Consider the following 18,731-nt stretch of genomic DNA (forward strand, 5'->3'; position numbering starts at 1 on the left):
GATTTAAGGAAAATAAACCACAATGAATCGGTATGACTACCACTTTAAACTATAAGTAAATAATTTTATTTGGCTGTTGGAAGAAACATTTAATGTTCATTAAATTGTAATAACAAATATTCAAGAATATCTCTCCTGGACTTAGCTGCACAAAGTATTCAGTTCCAATATTAATAATCAAATATAACCAAATCCAATATCTAATCGCAAAGTGCTCAGTTCCAATATCAATAATAAAATAATTGGGTTTCTGCAAGCATACACCTCTCCACTTCTAAACAATCATCATAATCCGCCTAAGCCTTGTATAGATATGCCATAAATCCAGTTCATAAAACCCGACCTGTTCCGCAGCTCCAGTTACAGCTCCAAATCGGATGCCAAGTCAGCAGAAAGTTCCCTCTCGTGCTGCCGCTGTTTTATAAATCACTTCAGTTTATTGCACAGCTCCTTGGGCTGTCAAAAAATACAGCCCACAACAACATTCCTAATTTCTTTGGGCTATACCAAAAATATTTCTGCCATCACAGCAAAAAAATTCAGTCGGCAAAACTTCGACGGCCGGATGCCAAACAAATGCAAAAGTCATCGAGTAAAAAAGTTTTTTAATATGCCAAAATTATTACCAGTCAGTTGATGTTTTTTTTTCGCTCCGCTTTTCCTCTTTTTTTGATATGTGTGCTGTGTTTGCGGAGGAGGCAAAAGCTTTTCCCAGACTAAACAGTCATTTTCTCTGTCCCCTTCTTTGTAATCAACTTTCTGGCCAACAACGCATTTATTATCAATAAGTTGGATTAGCTCTTCGCCGACTCGGAGAAAAACTTGCTGACAAAGTGATTAAATTGACTGAAACGAACCGACTAGCTAATAGAAATCTATCTATCTGCTGCGTATAGATGGATATAGATACAGAAGTTGGTCAAAAGTTTGTTGCCAAACTTTCTGGCGAATTGATCAAAAAAAAAGGGAGTGCAGGATAAGGAACTGTCAATTAAATTGCTATTTTTGTTTCACTGGCCAAATCACATTCAACTGCCTTTGGCTTTGACTCACTGGTCGGGTCTCCATTTGATTAAAGTTCAGCTGGTAATTGCCAAAGTTGGCTTTCAATTAGAAAGTTCACACACACATACACATAGCGGGCCAGGTGAGAGGCATTTCATTTGCCTTTTGGGCTGGCCACCAATCAGTCTGCTCCGCCAGGGGGAAGTAAAATTCTGAATCGAAAAGGACGGCCGAGCGGCTCGATGGCATCCCACCGACATCGCATCTCCCGTCATCGTGGCCATCATCAATGGCCGGGCACAAAGGTCACTTTGTCTGGGCCCGGAGTCGAGGTTATGTGCCATTCGACCAGACGGCCAGCAAAAAATTAAAAGCATCCTCGACCGTCTGACGCAAGAAATTAGAAAAGGCTTCAAAACAGACGCTTTAGATTTTCCCTTGGCTTTTTTCTTCGTTTTCTGTGTGAACTTTGTTTTTTTGCCCAGTTTCCTCGGGCTGGCAAAGTGCAAATGAATGTCAAGTCCATGGGCGTCGGTCGCTTAAGTTATGAAGCACTAAAATCATTTATTCAAGTCCATTTAAAAAGCATTTGAAAAACGAGGAGTACACTAATCCCTCTAAGTTCGTTTTGAAGCAAACATCTTTTTTCCCAGGCAAGTTTTACAGCGCAAATACATTGAGTAGACATTTTATCATTAACAATATAATACTAATCTGTTATATTAAAACGTTGCTTAAATTTATTAAACATCATTGTAGCATTTAATCAGAAGTTAAAACAATAAATTGATTTTAAGTTTAAGGGACAAAACGTTTGTGTTAAAGCCAAGTTTGCTTATATTCTCACATAAAAATCAGTTAACGCCAGACATTTTTTCACACATATTCTCCCCTTTTACCCACGCCCCTGTTTCACCAGCATTTTTTCACGGATTTCCGCCAGGCACTAAAAGCATCAGCACTCAGTCAGTTATTCAATTGCCAGCCTTACTCTTTATTCCGTTGTTTTTGCCTTTTATTTTCTTCGTTATTTGTGGAACGTGAGTTTTTTAATTGTTCACTTTTCCACAATTTTTTCATTGAACCGGCGGCGCCGGATAAATTAAATTTACCCTTTCAGCGCTCCCATAAATGTAACAAAGCGGGCGGTAATCAAAGTGCCTCTTCGTATTGCAGGTGTGAGAACGTGATGACCTGTCCGATCAGGCCGATTGGATCTGGTAACGAGCACTGTCCCTACGACTGGCTGGCGGTCTACGATGGCCGCGACGAGCACTCGCCGCTGATAGGAAAGTTCTGCGGCCTGGGCAAGTTCCCGTTCAGCATTATTGGTGAGTACCGCCCACTCGGCATGCCCACCGCACAGGGAATGCACGCTCTAAACAATTTGCATAACCGACAGGCACCTCGCAATACATGTATGTGGAGTTTGTGACCTCGCCGGCGGGTCCGCTGCTCAACACGGGCTTCCATTTCAACGTTGGCAACTGGCCAGGACATGTGGAGACGGCCGGGATCAAGCACGGCGTCTGCGACTGGCTACTGAGCTCCGACTCGCTCAAGGACAGCAGCGCCAGCGAGGGCATCTTCCTCAGCATCGCCCACTGGTATCCGCCGAACACGTCCTGCAGCTACCACATCAAAGGACATGTCGGCGAAATTGTGCGCCTTTATTTCCCCAGGTAGGCATTACGAATTCCATGCATTTCATTGCTCATTCGTCACAAATTGTCGACGAATGTGTGCCGCATTAGCCGGCGAAGAACATCCTTGTTTCCGCCCTGATGCGCTCTAGTTCTGAATTGAAATTAAGGATATACTCAAGGCATTGTGTGACACTTTTAGTCACATAGGAAACTAAACATTTTTAATCAAGATATTTTAGCCTAGTTTAGATTTGAAGTTAAGCTTAAAGGCTATTTTATTACAAAATTTTTAAAAATTCAAATGTTGAATCTAATACTTAGCCATGTTTTTAAATATTTATGTAGTGCCATAAATTACCATAACTTTTTTTAATGAAACATTCTCTCGTAAACTAACTTTTATTAGACAGTTAACGAACAGAATATTTGATTTCTATGCTTACAACTTTCACTGTAACCCATTTTCTCGTAGACAGACATCTTTGATTTTAAGTGTCCAGATCGTGGGCAAACCTGGCATACAAAGTTTCTGAGAAAGTTTTACTTTTAATCAAAAATCAAATAAGTTTCAAGTGGCTTTTTTAAATTATCCTGCCTGAGAAAACATTCACTACCTCAGCTCAAGATCGGTTCACCACTTGCCATTTTGCATTTGCAAGTTTTTCCATTAAAATTTCCATTTTGGAACCAGTTATCCCGACAAGGACTATCCAAGTTAATCCCTCTCCACAGTCCGAAATCCGATGGACGTCCTTTTCGCTACAAGTGCAAAGTTTTGCGGCTATGTGGGCGGTTTGTACTTCGGTTTGCTCCTCAGGACTTCATCCCTTCTTTTCTGGGACAATCCTCGGCCTTTCCTCATTGCGTTCTATGCTGTAAGCGTATTTTAATGAAATTTCCCGCAAAGATTTATGTGACATTTTAATTTAACGTGTCGAGTTGGAGTTGTTCTTTGTGTGCATACCCGTACATAAATCCAAATATATATGTATTTTTACTTTGTCGCCGTTGTCGGCATTGTTTGTGTCTGGAATGCTGGCGAAATGTCTGAACTTTTTGGCCAAGTGTCGCATTGATTGTGCATTTCATTTTGAGAATTTTCCACTGCATTTCCCATGCGCTGCGAAATATTTTATTGTGCTGCGGTTTTTGGCTTTGCATGGCGCAACGAGTGGTAAAGACTATGGCGAAGTTTTCCGGCTCACTGACACTTTGAGGGCACATCAATGGATGAGAGGAAAACAGGATAAAGATGAAAGTTTTTCAACCGAAATCGTAAAATGCGAGGTCATATTGCACTCATAATTTAGGAACTTAAGTCAGTAGTATTGAGGTATAAATCTGCATTTTTCTACTGAACTGTTATTTTAAGCGCATAGAGATTTTTAGGGAAATTTGTGGTGGTCGGGGTTTTAAAATAACTAATAAAGGTTTCAAGGGATATGCAATATATTTTCAATCCGGAATTCTGTTAAAGACCACGTTCCAATTTTTCAGCCTTCATATACTTTGACAAGAAAGTAAAACTGAAACAATAATAATTTAGGAATATTATAAATAAGAAAACTATTAACAATTATATCTGTTCGATTTATAAGTCGAGTAACGTTTTCTTTAAACATAAGTTACAATCTTGAAACGCCTTTTGGAAGAGTGATAAGTTGTCTAATATCCTATAAAGTGAATTGCTTTTCTTTTTAGTATCATCGTTTGACTGTTTTTTACCGCCCGTTTGTGTAATTCTGTTTTCCGAATCACACCCATTTATGCCCTTCCTTTCTGTAATCTCAAGTCTGCCATTTACACAAGTTCGCTTCGAGTAATCCAGCTGCAATTGCAACGATTCTGGAGCATCTCATCCGCCTGAAGAAGCCAAACAACCGCTTGATGTTGCAGCTCTGTAATTTATGCAGAATTTGTTACTGAACATTGCCAAGTTTTTGCTGGAAACGGCCAAAGAAAACTATGTGTACAGGGCAAACATCACAACAGCACATGCGGCAGATGAAAAGATCGGACGAAAGGTGCGACGAACGGGGGTTTAAAATATCAGGCAAGTTTTTGCCAAAAGATAAATATTTATGTCCACCTACAGGACGAGGAGGACCGGAGAAGTTCCAGTTCCAGTAAGCATAGCAAACCCATTGTTGGTGGATAACAGGGAAGAGGGCGGAGGAAAGAATGGGTGGTCCAGGGGGTGGAGAGGGGGGTGCTGGAAAAGTTGTGCGCACGTTTACACCGATTGCCATTAAGAGTTCAGAAGTGGGCAACATGATTGCGTGATTACAGTGCACAAAATGCAACCGAACAGGGTAAGCAATCGAAAGAGATGGCGATAAGCTGGGCGAAAGAGATGGCCAGAGGAACGTGGTTTTTGTTTTTCCTCGTTTTTCGGCAAAAGTTCAAAGTAGACGAAAAATGCAATGGGAGACTGCGTTCGGCACACACCCACAACATTTCTCCTCCTTTTCTGGCCAAGTTGTTGTCCTTGTTGTTTTTTTCTATCGTCTTTGTTGTTGTGGTTATTTGGGTAGTTGTTGGGCTTGTTGTTTCTGCCAACTTCACTCAAGTTGCAGCTCGCAACGCAACAACTACAGAAGCAATACGAAAGCAGGGCAACTATAAAGATCGGAGCTTAACATACCCTTCTAGATAACTTGATCCTATGACCCCCTTAAGTTTAAAGTGGGTAACTATTATAATGATATTTTATATGTAATTAACTATTAAACATATTCTTTTCTAAGTCAACTAATAGTCTAAACAATTTTATAGATTAATTCTAGCTTGTCGAACATGTCCAACACAGCCTTACATCTGTAAAATAAGATACAAAATGTGCATTGCTTAGGGCATTTTAATAATAGAAAACGAATAATATTTATTAAAAACAAAGTAACCTAAATTAAGTTGATAAAATGTATAATATTGACGAAAATTGATAATTGTTTACAGGATATTAATAATAGAAGCATTCCATATTTATTTTAAAAATAAAAGAGTTAAAATGTATTGAAAAGGATAGAGCGTTAAGCTGTGGTTGAAGCACAATCACTCACATTTTATAATATCCTTTTGTTCTTTCACTACCATTCCGCTGAAGTTCATCAATAATATATTTACTTTATATGCAGTTTCGAACAAATTGTAATATTCCCGGCTAGGGTATGCCCCAAAAGGCAGCCCATTAGAGAGGTTTTTCTCGAGCTCCCCTGCGTAGCCGTCAGTTTGCATTTACCTCGCACACCTTCTTCCCACGGCTCCACATCCACCCAAAATCCACCGTAGTGGACTGTCGTAGGAGCTGTTGTCCTGCTGGCTGTCGCAGGAGTCGAGCCGAGTCCCGAGTCCCGAGTCTAGACGCTGTCGACATTGTTTCCAACAAAGTTGCTCATTTAAGTAACATGTCATGGCTTTGCTTTCGCCTGCTCCCGCCTTCCGCCTCCAGACCCTTGGTTTTTTGTTTGCTCGCTCTTTGTCTACTACCTATCCAATACGATTTTTTCCAAGTGAGCTGACCAGATGTTGAACTACTCCTTGAGTATATTGCACTTAAGTTTTCCTCTTGCTTGTGGGGGCGGGAGCGGGGGCGGCGTCGGATAAGCAATCCATTTGCTTGTACAGAGCACACACTTTTCCCAATAATGTTGTGAATGGGCGAGCGAAGTTGCCCGTGTTTCACCAGCTTTACTAGCTACTAACAACTCATCAACGTCTGCTTTAGTTGGGCCATTATCCGATAGATTGTGTTACTATTGTGTATTTAATGTCCTCTATCATTTGCGATTTCCTATCACAGTTTGTTGTAATCTTGCACCTGCAAAGTCGCAACCATTATTTTCCTAAATAAATATTTATGAGCGACCTTTTTGCTCTCCAGCTTTCGGCGGAAAACGTACTATTAACTATATGTATTTGACTTATTTTGACTACTCTGCTCTTTTGCTAGACACAAATGACTAATAAAATCAACTTCAATGCTAAAGTTTTTTCCCACCCATCAGACATGTCGAAAATAAAATCAATTGCAGCTATCTACTACCGTTTTTTACCCTATTGGTACCCAAAAAAACGTAACGAAAATCCGCTTGAAATGCCCAAGACATGTCGCATACTTGGGCTATTTATAAGCCTTATGGCCACATAAACTGACGCTCTGGGCTTTTGGCCACGGCACCAATCGACTCCCATATGCACATAACATGGCTAACCAGTTCACAACAATCCCCCGTGACCCCGCGACCCCTGCTCCACCTCCACCTCCACGGAAAAGCCCGCCCACTGAGTCAGCATAACGGGAAACTCGGACTAGGAGCTCGGAACTCGAAGTTGCACTAGGAGAAAATAGCACTTTTACTGGCACCCGAGCAATAAATGCTTTCTGAATCAAGGATTCTGCGCCTATCAGAGCACCATTGCTGAGAAGAATTTACTTTGGCTTAAAAGCTGTTATTAACTAGGAATTTTGTATTTAATAAGTTTGTATTTATTCTTATGGGCATTTTCTCTAAAAGTTCAGCCAGGGCAAATCAAGGTCAATCATAACTAATCTAAGCGACTACTTTACAATTTTATTAGTTTTAAGAATAAAACTGATTAAAATCAGTATTTTGATGAGCTTTGAATGATTAACTTTAATTTGTTTAACTTGCATGTTATTTTATCTCGGATAAAAATAAAAAAACGGCTAAGTGTTCTTGTTGTTTGGTTTTTCCATAAGTATCCGGATGAAAAAAATGTACTCTCGTACGTAGGTTCACATTCCCGAACAACTTCATAAGAAAAGAACAAAAAGGAACGCTTTTATTTTATTTTTACAGTCGAGTGCTTCGACTATTAGGTACCCTTTTCACACATTTGAACAGACGGACAGACATACGGACTTGGCTTGATCGACTAGAGTTTTGATCCTGATCAAGAAAATATGTATAACATACTTTATAGGATCGGAACCGCTTTCTTCTACTTGTTACATACTTTACAACGATGACAGTTAAAAATTTTACACTCGAATTAGATGGTATAAAAATTCTTAATATATATAATACATTTGCATATATTTTCAGTCAATTTATTTTTAAAATTTGTTATTTTTTATAAAGTTAGTTAAACTCGACTTCAATTTGGCTAAAAAAAATTAGAAACCGATAAATAATTGTTTGATTACAAGTTCAATGGTTTTTCAAGCCATTTTAAATTTAAGACACAACACTAGGATTTGTTCACAGTGTAAAAACTGGAATTGGGCTAGGCTGCAAACGGATTACGAGGACATGCCGCAGGGTGTCGGGGCTTACTTTTCGACGACGCGTACGTGAATAACGGCATGGGCACGTCGAAAAGAGTCGACGAGGGACTGCGGGTTTGGGGGATATACATAGTTGGGTAAAAAATAGTAACTCTGCTCCATTATGAATAGCGAGGGGCCAGACACACGGGCATAAAAAAAACAAGAGCGAAACCAAATGAAATTTGTGCCACACTGCTGCCTGCCAGCGACGTAGATTAGGGGGCGTGGCAGTCGCCCCTCGCGCTCCCCTTCAAACTGCTGATGATGGTGATTTTTCTCGGCCCACCGCAACCCGCCCCCCTCCTCATTTGGCCAACTTGGCGTGAGTTAATAAAATGTTGTATTATGTCATATTTTCGGATAGGGCCAAATGTAATTGCATAGAATATATTCACCGCACTCTGAATGGCAGTTATATAAAAGGATATGCACAAAAACCTAAACAGGGTCGAGTTATATAACCATTTGCGGATTTTGTGGGTTAAGTAACTGAGAACGATGACTGTCGTTTGTAGATCTCTGGTGTGTGGTGTGTGCTCGGATTTTTTAACTTTCAAGGTTGAACGTGGACCGTTTTGTGGATTAAACAATAACTTTAACTTTTCCATTATAGTCTAGCTACCTTCAGTCTTCAAGAAAAATCCTAGGCGCAATAAACGAATAATGTTGCCTTGATCTTTTCATTTCCGCTGACCCCACTTGAAATTCTCCCCAGAGAACTGCAGTCACATCAACTACTAGGGTAATGCTGGAAAACTGCAGAAAATTGGCCTTCCACATCAACTCCTTTCAAATATCCTTGGCGCTCGCCCATCGTTTTCGCCAGCCTGCCACAAATAGTTTTGGAATGCAATTTGATGCGGGCAAAAATTCAACTCACATCGCGACCCCAAAAACCCTTAACGAGACTACGTGTGTGCGACAGAGAAGGAAGGGGAGTGAGAAAGAGAGAGAGAGAGGGAGCTAGATTTACCTGTTGGCAGGTGGAATTTATATTAAATTGTAGGACGTTAAGACGAGGCCAGAATTGCGGCCTGGCAATGAGCCAGCATCCAAGTGAGGTGTTTACCAGACGCGACTTACGATTATGGTTGACACTGTAGCACAAACAGATATATCAGAGAAATGCGTGCCATTTCTTCCACAAAGGCATAGCAGGCTTTTATTGTGGTTATTTAAGTTTATATAGGTTATACATTTCTTTCAAATCGGTCATAACTCAATTCAGTTTATAATATATTATTAAAATAAATTGTATTAAAAGAAGTATATCTTTTTAGTGAGATTACAAATAATTAAGAGTGCTTTTTAGATGTGGTTTCATATATTAACGAATTATCTAATTCTTTTATTTTAGCTATCTTTGATGGGAAATAAGTTATTTTTATAAAATCATAATAAGATCAAAATTCGTTCTAGTTTTGATTTTACGTCAAAAACTTATGTTTCCTTATGGTTGGCTTGGAACCGAATGTTTCAAATATATTTTCAGATATAATTCGATGCCAATTGATTTAATTATTTGGCTGAATAAAAATTTAGTCCCAATATACAGCAATAATAAATAATATTCCACTTTAAACTAAATTACCAATTTATTTGCTTTCAAAAGAAAAAAGTTCCAATTTATTATCTGTTAATTATTCATTTATTAGTACGAATGCCTAACCATTTAAATAAAACATAATTTTAATTATTTTTATTTCCAGTTTCCGCATCAATCGCATTGAATCTCCGATCTTGAAGTACGAAGGCGACTGCGGGGAGTCCCTGACGATCTACGACTCAGATCACGCCGATCCCGCGCGTATCATAAAGACCTTCTGCGATACCTTCTCGCGACCCATGGAGAAAGTGGACTTTGTGAGCACCAGTCCCTCGCTGTACGTTCAGTTCGACTCGAAGACGGGCAGTTACAGTGGCAGCTCACTGTACTACTGGGCGCACTATGATTTCTTCAACAACACCCGTTTCGGGGATCCAGTGCCAAACACTCTGTGCGACGAGGTGATGTACGCCTGGAAGCATCCAGGTGGTCGTCTTCGATCGCCCCTGAATTCGCTGATTTTCAAGCGAACCGGCGGCAGTGATGTCCGCTGCCAGTATAAGTTTGTGACCGATCGACGGCTGTATGCCAGAGCTATAATCGAGGTGAATGCGGTGTCCTTCAAGGAACTGCCCTACAACAGTAATGCCTGCACTCGGTGCCACGAGGAGCGCGTGGATAAGCTGGTGATTTGGGAGGAGCGGGATAAGTACCAGAACAACCTGGCCTGCTTCTGCGACAATATCCCGAGGGCCGTGAGAGTCATTTCGTCGGCGGACCAGATGAACCTCGAGATGATTGTGCAGGGCCAGCATGCCATTACGTCCTATTTCAAGAACCCGAATCCCCTGTTCGAGGCCACCTATGAGTTTGCCCACGGTCCGTTGTGTGGGCCCATCACCCTGGGACCCTCGCCGGACGGTGAACTGGTCTTTCCGTACAAGAAGGCTTTGGCCATGGTGTCGGGACCCATGGCCCCGCCTGAGCATCATTACCGCCGGGAGAAGTGCATCTGGGAACTGAAGGTGGCCGCCCAGCGGGACTTGTGGCTGAATCTGGAGAAAGCCCGATTTGCGGACCGCAGCTGTGAGAGTGCCAAGATCGAGGTCTATTTGGCCGGACGCCTGGAACCCCGCTTTGTGGTCTGCCCGGAGAACATATCGCTGGCCAGGGACTTGCCCATACTGACCACAGCGGAACTGGGAGCCACGGGCGCCGATCAGGAACCCCTGCCCGTGCTCATCCAATACACGGGAGATGGCCAGCCGGGCCGCAACCTCTTCCGGCTGGTTTGGACGGAACTCTTCCACCTGCCCCGCAATCCCGACGGCAGCTTGGCTGCCTCACTCCTCCAGGATGGCGGCTGCGACTTCCGATGTCCCGGCGACACCGACGTCTGCATTCCAAAGCATTTGATCTGCAATGGCATAGCCAACTGTCCGAATGTGACGCACACCTCGACCTTGTCGCAACTTACGCGACATATCGAGTGGAATCTGGAGCAGCTGGGACTACTCCATCACGCTGGCGAGTACCAGCAGTTGGTGTTGCATGACGAGTCACCCGAGATCTGTCTCAAGCACGATCTCAGCGAGCTGCCATACGGGAAGTTGGCTTTGATTACCCTGGGACTGTGTCTCATGTTCGCCCTGCTTTTCGCGATTCTAAGACGGATGTGCAGGAGTTCGTCTAAGCAGCAGGGAAGGCATCACCTGCAGGAGGACTACTAAGAATCACTAAGAGACCATTTCAGGATGGTTTCTTTTTGGCACATTTTTTACTCCAAGAAGAGTTTTGTGTGACTTTATTTAACCAGCTTTGAGATATTCTCAATTAAAACTATTAGTTTATTCTTTTAAATGTCTTTTTATGTTTCATTTCATAACTTTTTTAGAGTAAAATATATGGATTTATTCCAATAATTTTATTTGGTGAAAAAATCTCATTTTGAAAAGATCCCCATTACTGAAATATTAGGTTTTTTCTAATTTCAAGTAGCTCGAAGAATTTTAAAATACATTTGGGTGCACTGCCAAAAGCCTTTAGTTTGACGCAAAAATATTGAAAAATGATTATGATCCCCCCCAATAACTATGTAAGTAGCTCTGCCCAGTCGAGTCTATAACTTTCGCTCTACGTGACATCTAATGAATATTAATTGAAAATAATTGTACGATAAAAACTAAAAAGAGCCCCTCAAACATATAAATGTTTAAAAAACACACTCACACAAGGGAAAGAAATTTAAACTGCCCTGAATAAATTAATTAAAGCATGAAAAATTGTCACGTGATAATTGTTGAAATGAAAAAACGGAATACTTTAAAAGGCATAAAGAAACTAGATTTTAATTAAGGTAGACAGGTAAAATGACAAAACCAAAATAAAGCCAAAATGAAAATTACGATTTAATTCAAATTAATAGGAGTAATAATAATAAACAATTGTTGGTGGTTTTTATTAGTTAATATATCAATAAAATACAATACGAATATATTGTACTATTGTTGGCAAATTGTCAAGCAAAACCAGTCGTATATAGATACATACATACATGCATATGTATATAATGTACGATATACAATATATAGGGTATATTTTTTGCACATAGATTTACCTAGACCATAATTGATAACGAACTCCCCCATAAATTCCACAAATTGTGGCAGGAATTTTAAAAAGCGATAATCCCCTGAGAAATTGTAAATTGAAACCTAAAAATGGTTCTAGTATTTAAGTCTATATAGAAATGGATTCGTAAGAATTAAAGCGGCATTGTGGGAAAATGAATTGAATTTACTCCTCCGCAAATATTGTTGACAGTAAACTCCTCACTGAAACTGAAAAACTCCTTAAGACTCTGCCCCTTAAAGGTACAGTTGGCCCCCAACACACAATAAGTATGTAAAAACCCCAATGAAAGGTATAAACAGGAAAGCCACAAAAATAAATGGAAGTTCACACCCACAAAGAAATTAAAAACTTGAAAATTAGGACACATATTTTAGTGTACGTCAGAATTAAATGTATAAATAAAAGTACGAAAATAAATAAAATGAGCAAAGGAATAAAACGGTTGGTTGTGATTGAGGGCTCCAAACGCGCAAGTTGGCAGCCCCACGGAGCGACAAAATGCAGCCCTGTGTGAAAGGGGTTCCCTGAAGAAAGAGAAAGCGGAGCAAAAGAAAGAGCAAAATGTCATCCTCATCGCCGATTTAAATGTCAGCTGACCCAAACGCTACGGGCCCGAACCTCTCAAGTCCTGTCAAAAAAATCGTGTCGAGCTGAGCAGAACGTCTGGAATACGGCAACGCGAGTGAAATCGACTAAATCTCTAGACCTGAAACCCTGTAGAAAGTTCTTCACTGCCATTCTTTTCGCTTCTTCGCGTGGTTAAGATCCGTGATTTTTGATTCCTGAGAGCATGGAAGTATTTGGAGTGCCACGTGGCAAGCGTCCCCGGGTGCAAGTCTCGATGGATGACAAGGAGCGGGCCATAGCCCGAATTCGCGGGGGGGAAACCAAGGCCGGAATATCCCGTGAACTGGGTGTTCCGGAGTCCACGGTGCGCGGTTGGGTCAAACGAGCCGAACAGCGGATGGCTCGCGAGGCAGTTGCTGGCCAACAGGGTGAGTATTGAGCTCGGGCCTTCCAAACTATGACCCCCTACATCATCGCTACACAACAGGTTCCTCCAGCTATCCCTCCATCCTGACCATGGCCGTGACCAAGCCGCAGGCTGCCATTACCACAAGGCCGTCGGTTTCATCAGTCACTTTAAAATCGTCTTCGTCATCGTCTCCGCTGGCCTTGAACTCACTGAAGCTGCCTCAGAAGCGGAATTTTAATGGTCATCCGGTGCCACGCCCTCAGGTTTTCCTGCAGAATCCAGCAGATGCGCCCATTCCCAATCCAGTGCCCGTTCCCGTGCCGATTCCCATGCCTTTCCCAGTGCCCCCAATCACTTCCACTGACAGTCAGCAGCAGATGAATGCCTGGTTGCATATTTTTAATGCCGGACTGCTGAACTTCACACTGATTGCCACCGCTGCAGTGCACCAGGCTCGATCTCGTGGCCTGGCGGACCGCCTGCCGTTGTGGCAGATTATCACGGACTTCGTTGACGACGCCGGACGCAATGTGGCCGCCAATGGGGGTCGGTACATCGAGCCACTAGTGCCCGCTTCACACATCCCAGTCACCAGCCAGATGCCAGGACGAACGAGTCCCACGCAACGAATGGCCCAAACGCCAGTGCAAGTGCATATGCATCGCGGCAACTTGAAGGCTCCACCGGTCCACATCACCGCCGAGGATGACGAAGAGAGCTCCACAGACTGATTACACCAATGATTATGATGAGACATCACTTTACAAACCAAGCTTATTGGGAGGGGGATTATTAAATATTTATATTCAAAATGATAAATTTGATTTATCTTTATAAATGAACTTTACAGTTGTTGAATAAAGACAAATATTTACAGAAAAAAATGAATTCCGTTTAAAATATATTGCATTATTTTAACATTACTATATTTACAATGATAAAGGTTTAAACATAAAATTCGCCAAGAAACAAAAATCTATTTCACCCATTAAGCTCAAAGTAAAGGTAAAGGGAAAATTTCTTAGTTGGTCTTTTTAGCCTTTTTATTGGTGTTTAAGCGATTTAAAGTATACAAGTGACTATATATATTCCGAACTTAGATTTGATTGTCAATTTATCAATTTTGATCTGTATCTAAGCTTTGAAGCAAAGCATACACATATTAAGTTAGAACTCGAAAGAGAAAACATAAAGAGGCCTTAAGTTTCTAATCGTATGATACATAAGCATTTGCATGAAAGCTGCATAGACTAATAACCTACCTATTTGTGACCTACATTAACCAGGAATCAAGAACCAATCAGATCAATGGTTATATCCCTTAAGCGTTTTCCCACATCACCGCATAGAGAAATGCCCATCGGAGAGTGTTACCTCGATAGCCTTACCGATATGCAAATAAAACGAAATGCCTGTCCCTGTCAATGGGATTATGTTGTTTAAAGCAAATAATTGCATTTTAATTAGCAGCGAAATAAGTGCGATAATTGGACCCGAACCGGAGTCCGGATTCCGGACTCGGAATTCTGGCCGGGATATAATGTGAAGTGAGTTGGGCGGAGCGATGTGGGCGAACATCTGGGCTGGTTGTGGCGGCGTAGTGAATGAATCAGATGCGGCTGGCTTTATTAACCATATTATTATTTCATTTCGATGCGTGTCATGCAAATTTCTGCAGCCGCGATTGCCTTTGTTGGTGCCCGGCTCGCCTGCCCTTTGGCCGTGTCACGTAATTAAGCGGTTTTATTTGCGGCTTTGCCACACATTAATTGGTCATGTTAAATGTAAAATTTCATTTGCGCAAAAAACGAAACGTTTCCATAAGTGAAATATATTTAATTTTTTTCCACCGTGTTCCCATAAATCCCCACTTATGAAATCATTTTGTACTGGATTATAGATGAACTCGACTGCGAACTGTTAGTTGTGTTTTGTCAGTTTGACTTGTATTTCTGCATTTGATGTTTTGGCCTCTTTGTGCATTTATCCTTGAGCGCACCAATTAGCGTGTTGTGACAAAAGCAATTGCAAAAGTTGTCCACGCAGGGAATGTATATTCAGTTAGGCAGGACATTTTTTGTTTTTTTTTTGTTCAGCACTCGGCACTGATTGCGCTTTATTAAATGGGCTAACGCGGATACTTTGTATCCATGAATTATTGGAAAATAGCATATGGCGAGAAATATAAAATTTGATAATGGCAATTAAAGTCTTATTATGGGTTCGAATATCAATTGTACAAATTTATTATATATTGGTAAAAATTTAGTCGGTTTCATGGTATGTGTCCGTTACCCTATGAGTAAAAGGCTATATTGTTAAAAAGTTTTGATTGGAATAATATTTTTCTATATATTTTGAACCAAATATCATACGCTGTTTCGGTTCAGCCATGTTCGCCCTCGAAAACTAAAAGAGCTGGGATATTTTTAGGATGATAACGTATTGATTTATTAAAAAATTGGACTCACTCAAAAATCGCAAGAATCTGTGGCACCTTAATTTGGATAAGTTCACAGAGTTTAAGAAATTATTCGGTTTAGGAAAGTGCGCATGTAAAATTAAGACACAAGCTTTAATTTTTGTTCAACTCAAACAAGTCTCTGTCACACTGTTAAAATAAAAAGTAGTTAATCCAAATATTTTGAACTCAGTTTAAATATTTTTCCATTCATTTTCATCCATTGCAGTTTTTAGTTATTTATAACTTTTTTAAATTTTTCATTTGACTATTTTCGGAGTTTAATTTAACATCTGAATATTTAGTTTAAAATCATATCAATCAAAAAAACCTCTTAACGAGGTAATAAAGTTGTAACGAGCGCACCTACATATAAAATATCTGATATATGAATGATGAATGAGCATTCGACTAAATAAATACACTATTTAAGTGCTTCCATTCGGACCGCTTTGCCTACACAGGCATTTTTTATCTCAGCGTGAAGCAAATTTGGTGTCATTCGACGCGTATTTTAAATAAAATTTCAACTGTGTTAAGAATGTGTAATATTTTACTAAGCCAGGCTCAGGAACTCCACTTAAAAAAATGTTTAGTATGTCAGTTTCACTGCTCTTTCTCCTCAGCCAATCAATTTTCCTAAGGTCTCCTAACTCTTATTCATTTAGCGATACCTTAATAGCAATATTAAGTATGAAATTTAGAATCCAATAGTCAGATATATACATTTACTAGTAAGTTGTAAAAGTGTAGTATTCAGTTAAATACGAGTTCTATGTTCGATCTAGTTGCAACCCAATCACAGGTCAGGCACTTCCATTTACCTTTCACCCAGCTCCTGGGACCGCATTAACTCGGCCAACATCTTGGCAACACCAAATACCAAATACCACCCACAAACACAACCGCAGCAAAAGGGCCAGACTAAGCCAGTGGAAATGGGCAGGAACAGGCCTCGCGATTATCCACACAGTTCATCGACGAGGGCGAGAGTGGCTTTAACATAAACTTTTTCCATTTTCCTCCCTGGTCATAAAAAATATGGATAAGGGACAGCGGGACTTTCGCCATCGCCTTGGCCCCGATGCTAGGCGGAGATTTGTGCGTCTGCCTTTTCCGGATTTCTTTTGCGATTTTCCCAATCATTTTCGGCATTTTAATGCATGGCAGGGCATTGCAGGGCGGAAAAGCCTACAAGGCAAAAACGAAGGCTGTGGCTCTGTGGCACTGGCTCTACAAACGTGTATCAAAGTTGATTATCGTGGAATATTTTTCAGCATGGATTGAGCCAGAGATTTGTGCTTGTGGCCTGACCTGATTTGCGGCCCCAAAATCCTAAGCCCAGGGATTTGCGCCTAGATTGGCCTTCGCCTTCGTCTATGCCTCGTACCTGCTGTTTGGGACACAAATTTGATGATGAACTTGTTGGAGTTCTCGTGCGAAAATGCAACTTTAATGGCCACGAAAACAATAAACGCTTAATGGAACGCGGCCAAAGATGCGGCGTTTGCAAGGTGCTAGAAATTGTGTGTTGAAACGGAAGCGGAAACGGAAATCATATGGCACACGGCAGTCTAACACCCGCACACAGCTGCAGATGCCATAAAGGTGCTTGGCTTTTATGTCCAGCGTGGGAAAGCGCAGAAAATCAAGGAAAAGCGTGGAAAAGCGTGGAGGAGAGGCAAACTTTCGCCCCGGCGAACCGACCCAAAATAAACGCATTAGGTTTTCCGAATTGGAATTGCGGTTGCAGCTGCCGTCAGAAGCCGAATGCCCAACAAGTCATAAATCAAACACGTTTAATTAAACTTTACGCACGGAGGTGCCCCTCTGCCATTTTCCACCCCCTCCCCCCTTCCCGCGCTTTCCCCAAGAAGCGGAAACTTTTTGACTCCGAACTAAGTAAAAATGCAATTAGAATTGCCAGACCATAGGACTCGACTGGGAAAGCACCGATCTGTGGAAATGGCCACGCCCACCGCCCACCGACCATCATCGCCACCCGCCACCCTCCACCCTCCACCCTTGAGTTCTGGTCACGCGGCGGTACGTGCATAACGGTTACTTGCATTGGCGGAATTGTGAACTTGCCTCAAGCACTCTTAAAGTTGAAGTGCAGTCGAAGGTGGTGCCATTACCCAAATGCGTGCAATTGCAACCAGCTGCTGTTCGGTTTGTTTGGGGCTGAAAAAAATCACCAAAAATCTTGCAATTCAGCTTAGTATTTGATTACCATTTTAGTTTTGATTACCGATTTAAAGCAGACAAGGTAGTTGTGATTCTAACATTTAAAGTTAAATCGACAATGTAAATTACTTTTACTTATTTTGCTTGCAAGTTTTTAAGATTTTTTACACATAATTCCTTCTCAGCTGATTTAATTGTTCTACATTTAAAGATATAATTACAAATATTCAACTTGCTGGTACAAACTTCTAAATCCAAGAACTTCAGAAGTCAGAGATAATCAAAAAAACAATTTCAAATGTTATCCCACTCCAATTATTTCCTTTCAACACAATCAAGGTTTTCCTCAATTTTTCGAAATCCGCTTATATAATGAGTGTTCCGCAGCCTTCTCCGGTTTTCAGTTTTCAGTTTTCTGTTTCCATTTCATTTTGTATTTCCCAAAAGAAAGCCACAACTTGTTAAAAGCCGCACAAATGCACTGCCAGAAACTGTGAATTATGTGGCAAAACGTTTTCTCGCCACCTTCGCCTTGCAGTTATCACCGGGCGCTCAGACCGCACCACCCACCATCCGAAACCATTCAAAACCATCCAAAACCACCCAACCACCCAACTGCCCACCGCCTGTCATTGCGAAGGAAATCACGCAATAAACTAGCGGCGAAAACAAAACTTTAACTACTTTTTCCGCTGGCCGCAGAAACTCAGTGGGAAAACTTTTTTGAAACAATACAATTTATATTTATGCGCAGAGGCGACGGCGATGACAAAGAGGGTTGGGTGGAAAATGTTTTGTGAGGAAGGGGGAGGGGGGTGGGCTGAGGCTGACTGAGGCTGACTGACCCAGAAAATGGGCGGCAAAAGAAAATGCTGCCCAACATTTTGGCATAGAGCAAGGAGCCAAGGCAGGAGAGTTTATTTTAAGTGTTGAAAATAACTTGACCCACATTTGTGTGGTTCCCCACCCTCGACTGCCCCGCTATT

The 18,731-nt window shown here is 41.2% G+C and overlaps 2 protein-coding genes across 4 annotated transcripts in view; both read left to right on the forward strand.

Moving 5' to 3' along the window:
- The window catches only part of LOC108143702, a 61,958-nt gene extending 49,789 nt beyond the window's left edge, over positions 1-12,169 (forward strand). For 2 of the 3 annotated variants that reach the window (XM_017268233.2, XM_017268234.2), the window contains exons 7-9: positions 2,182-2,336; positions 2,408-2,687; positions 9,651-12,169. In XM_017268233.2, coding sequence (XP_017123722.1) covers positions 2,182-2,336; positions 2,408-2,687; positions 9,651-11,217 — 2,002 coding nt within the window. In that variant the 3' untranslated portion in view covers positions 11,218-12,169. Of the gene's footprint in view, positions 1-1,179; positions 1,659-2,181; positions 2,337-2,407; positions 2,688-9,650 lie in introns of those variants that run through there. The other variant, XM_041709892.1, reaches the window with a different exon arrangement.
- Positions 12,170-12,651: 482 nt separating this feature from the next.
- On the forward strand, positions 12,652-13,909 carry LOC108143703. The gene is made up of 2 exons (XM_017268235.2): positions 12,652-13,116; positions 13,176-13,909. The coding sequence occupies exons 1-2, from the start codon at positions 12,912-12,914 to the stop codon at positions 13,826-13,828; spliced, it is 858 nt and encodes a 285-aa protein (XP_017123724.1). The 5' UTR covers positions 12,652-12,911; the 3' UTR covers positions 13,829-13,909.
- The last annotated feature ends 4,822 nt before the right edge of the window (positions 13,910-18,731 follow it).

The sequence above is a fragment of the Drosophila elegans genome, unplaced genomic scaffold (genome assembly GCF_018152505.1).
Source record: "Drosophila elegans isolate 14027-0461.03 unplaced genomic scaffold, ASM1815250v1 contig_520, whole genome shotgun sequence".
NCBI lineage: Eukaryota > Metazoa > Arthropoda > Insecta > Diptera > Drosophilidae > Drosophila > Drosophila elegans.

Excerpts from the sequence above, each read along its gene's own strand:
- LOC108143703 (XM_017268235.2), top strand. The coding sequence starts at position 12,912 with ATGGAAGTATTTGGAGTGCCACGTGGCAAGCGTCCCCGGGTGCAAGTC. Across the intron at positions 13,117-13,175 it reads GGCAGTTGCTGGCCAACAGG|GTTCCTCCAGCTATCCCTCC; the intron begins GTGAGTATTGAG and ends GCTACACAACAG.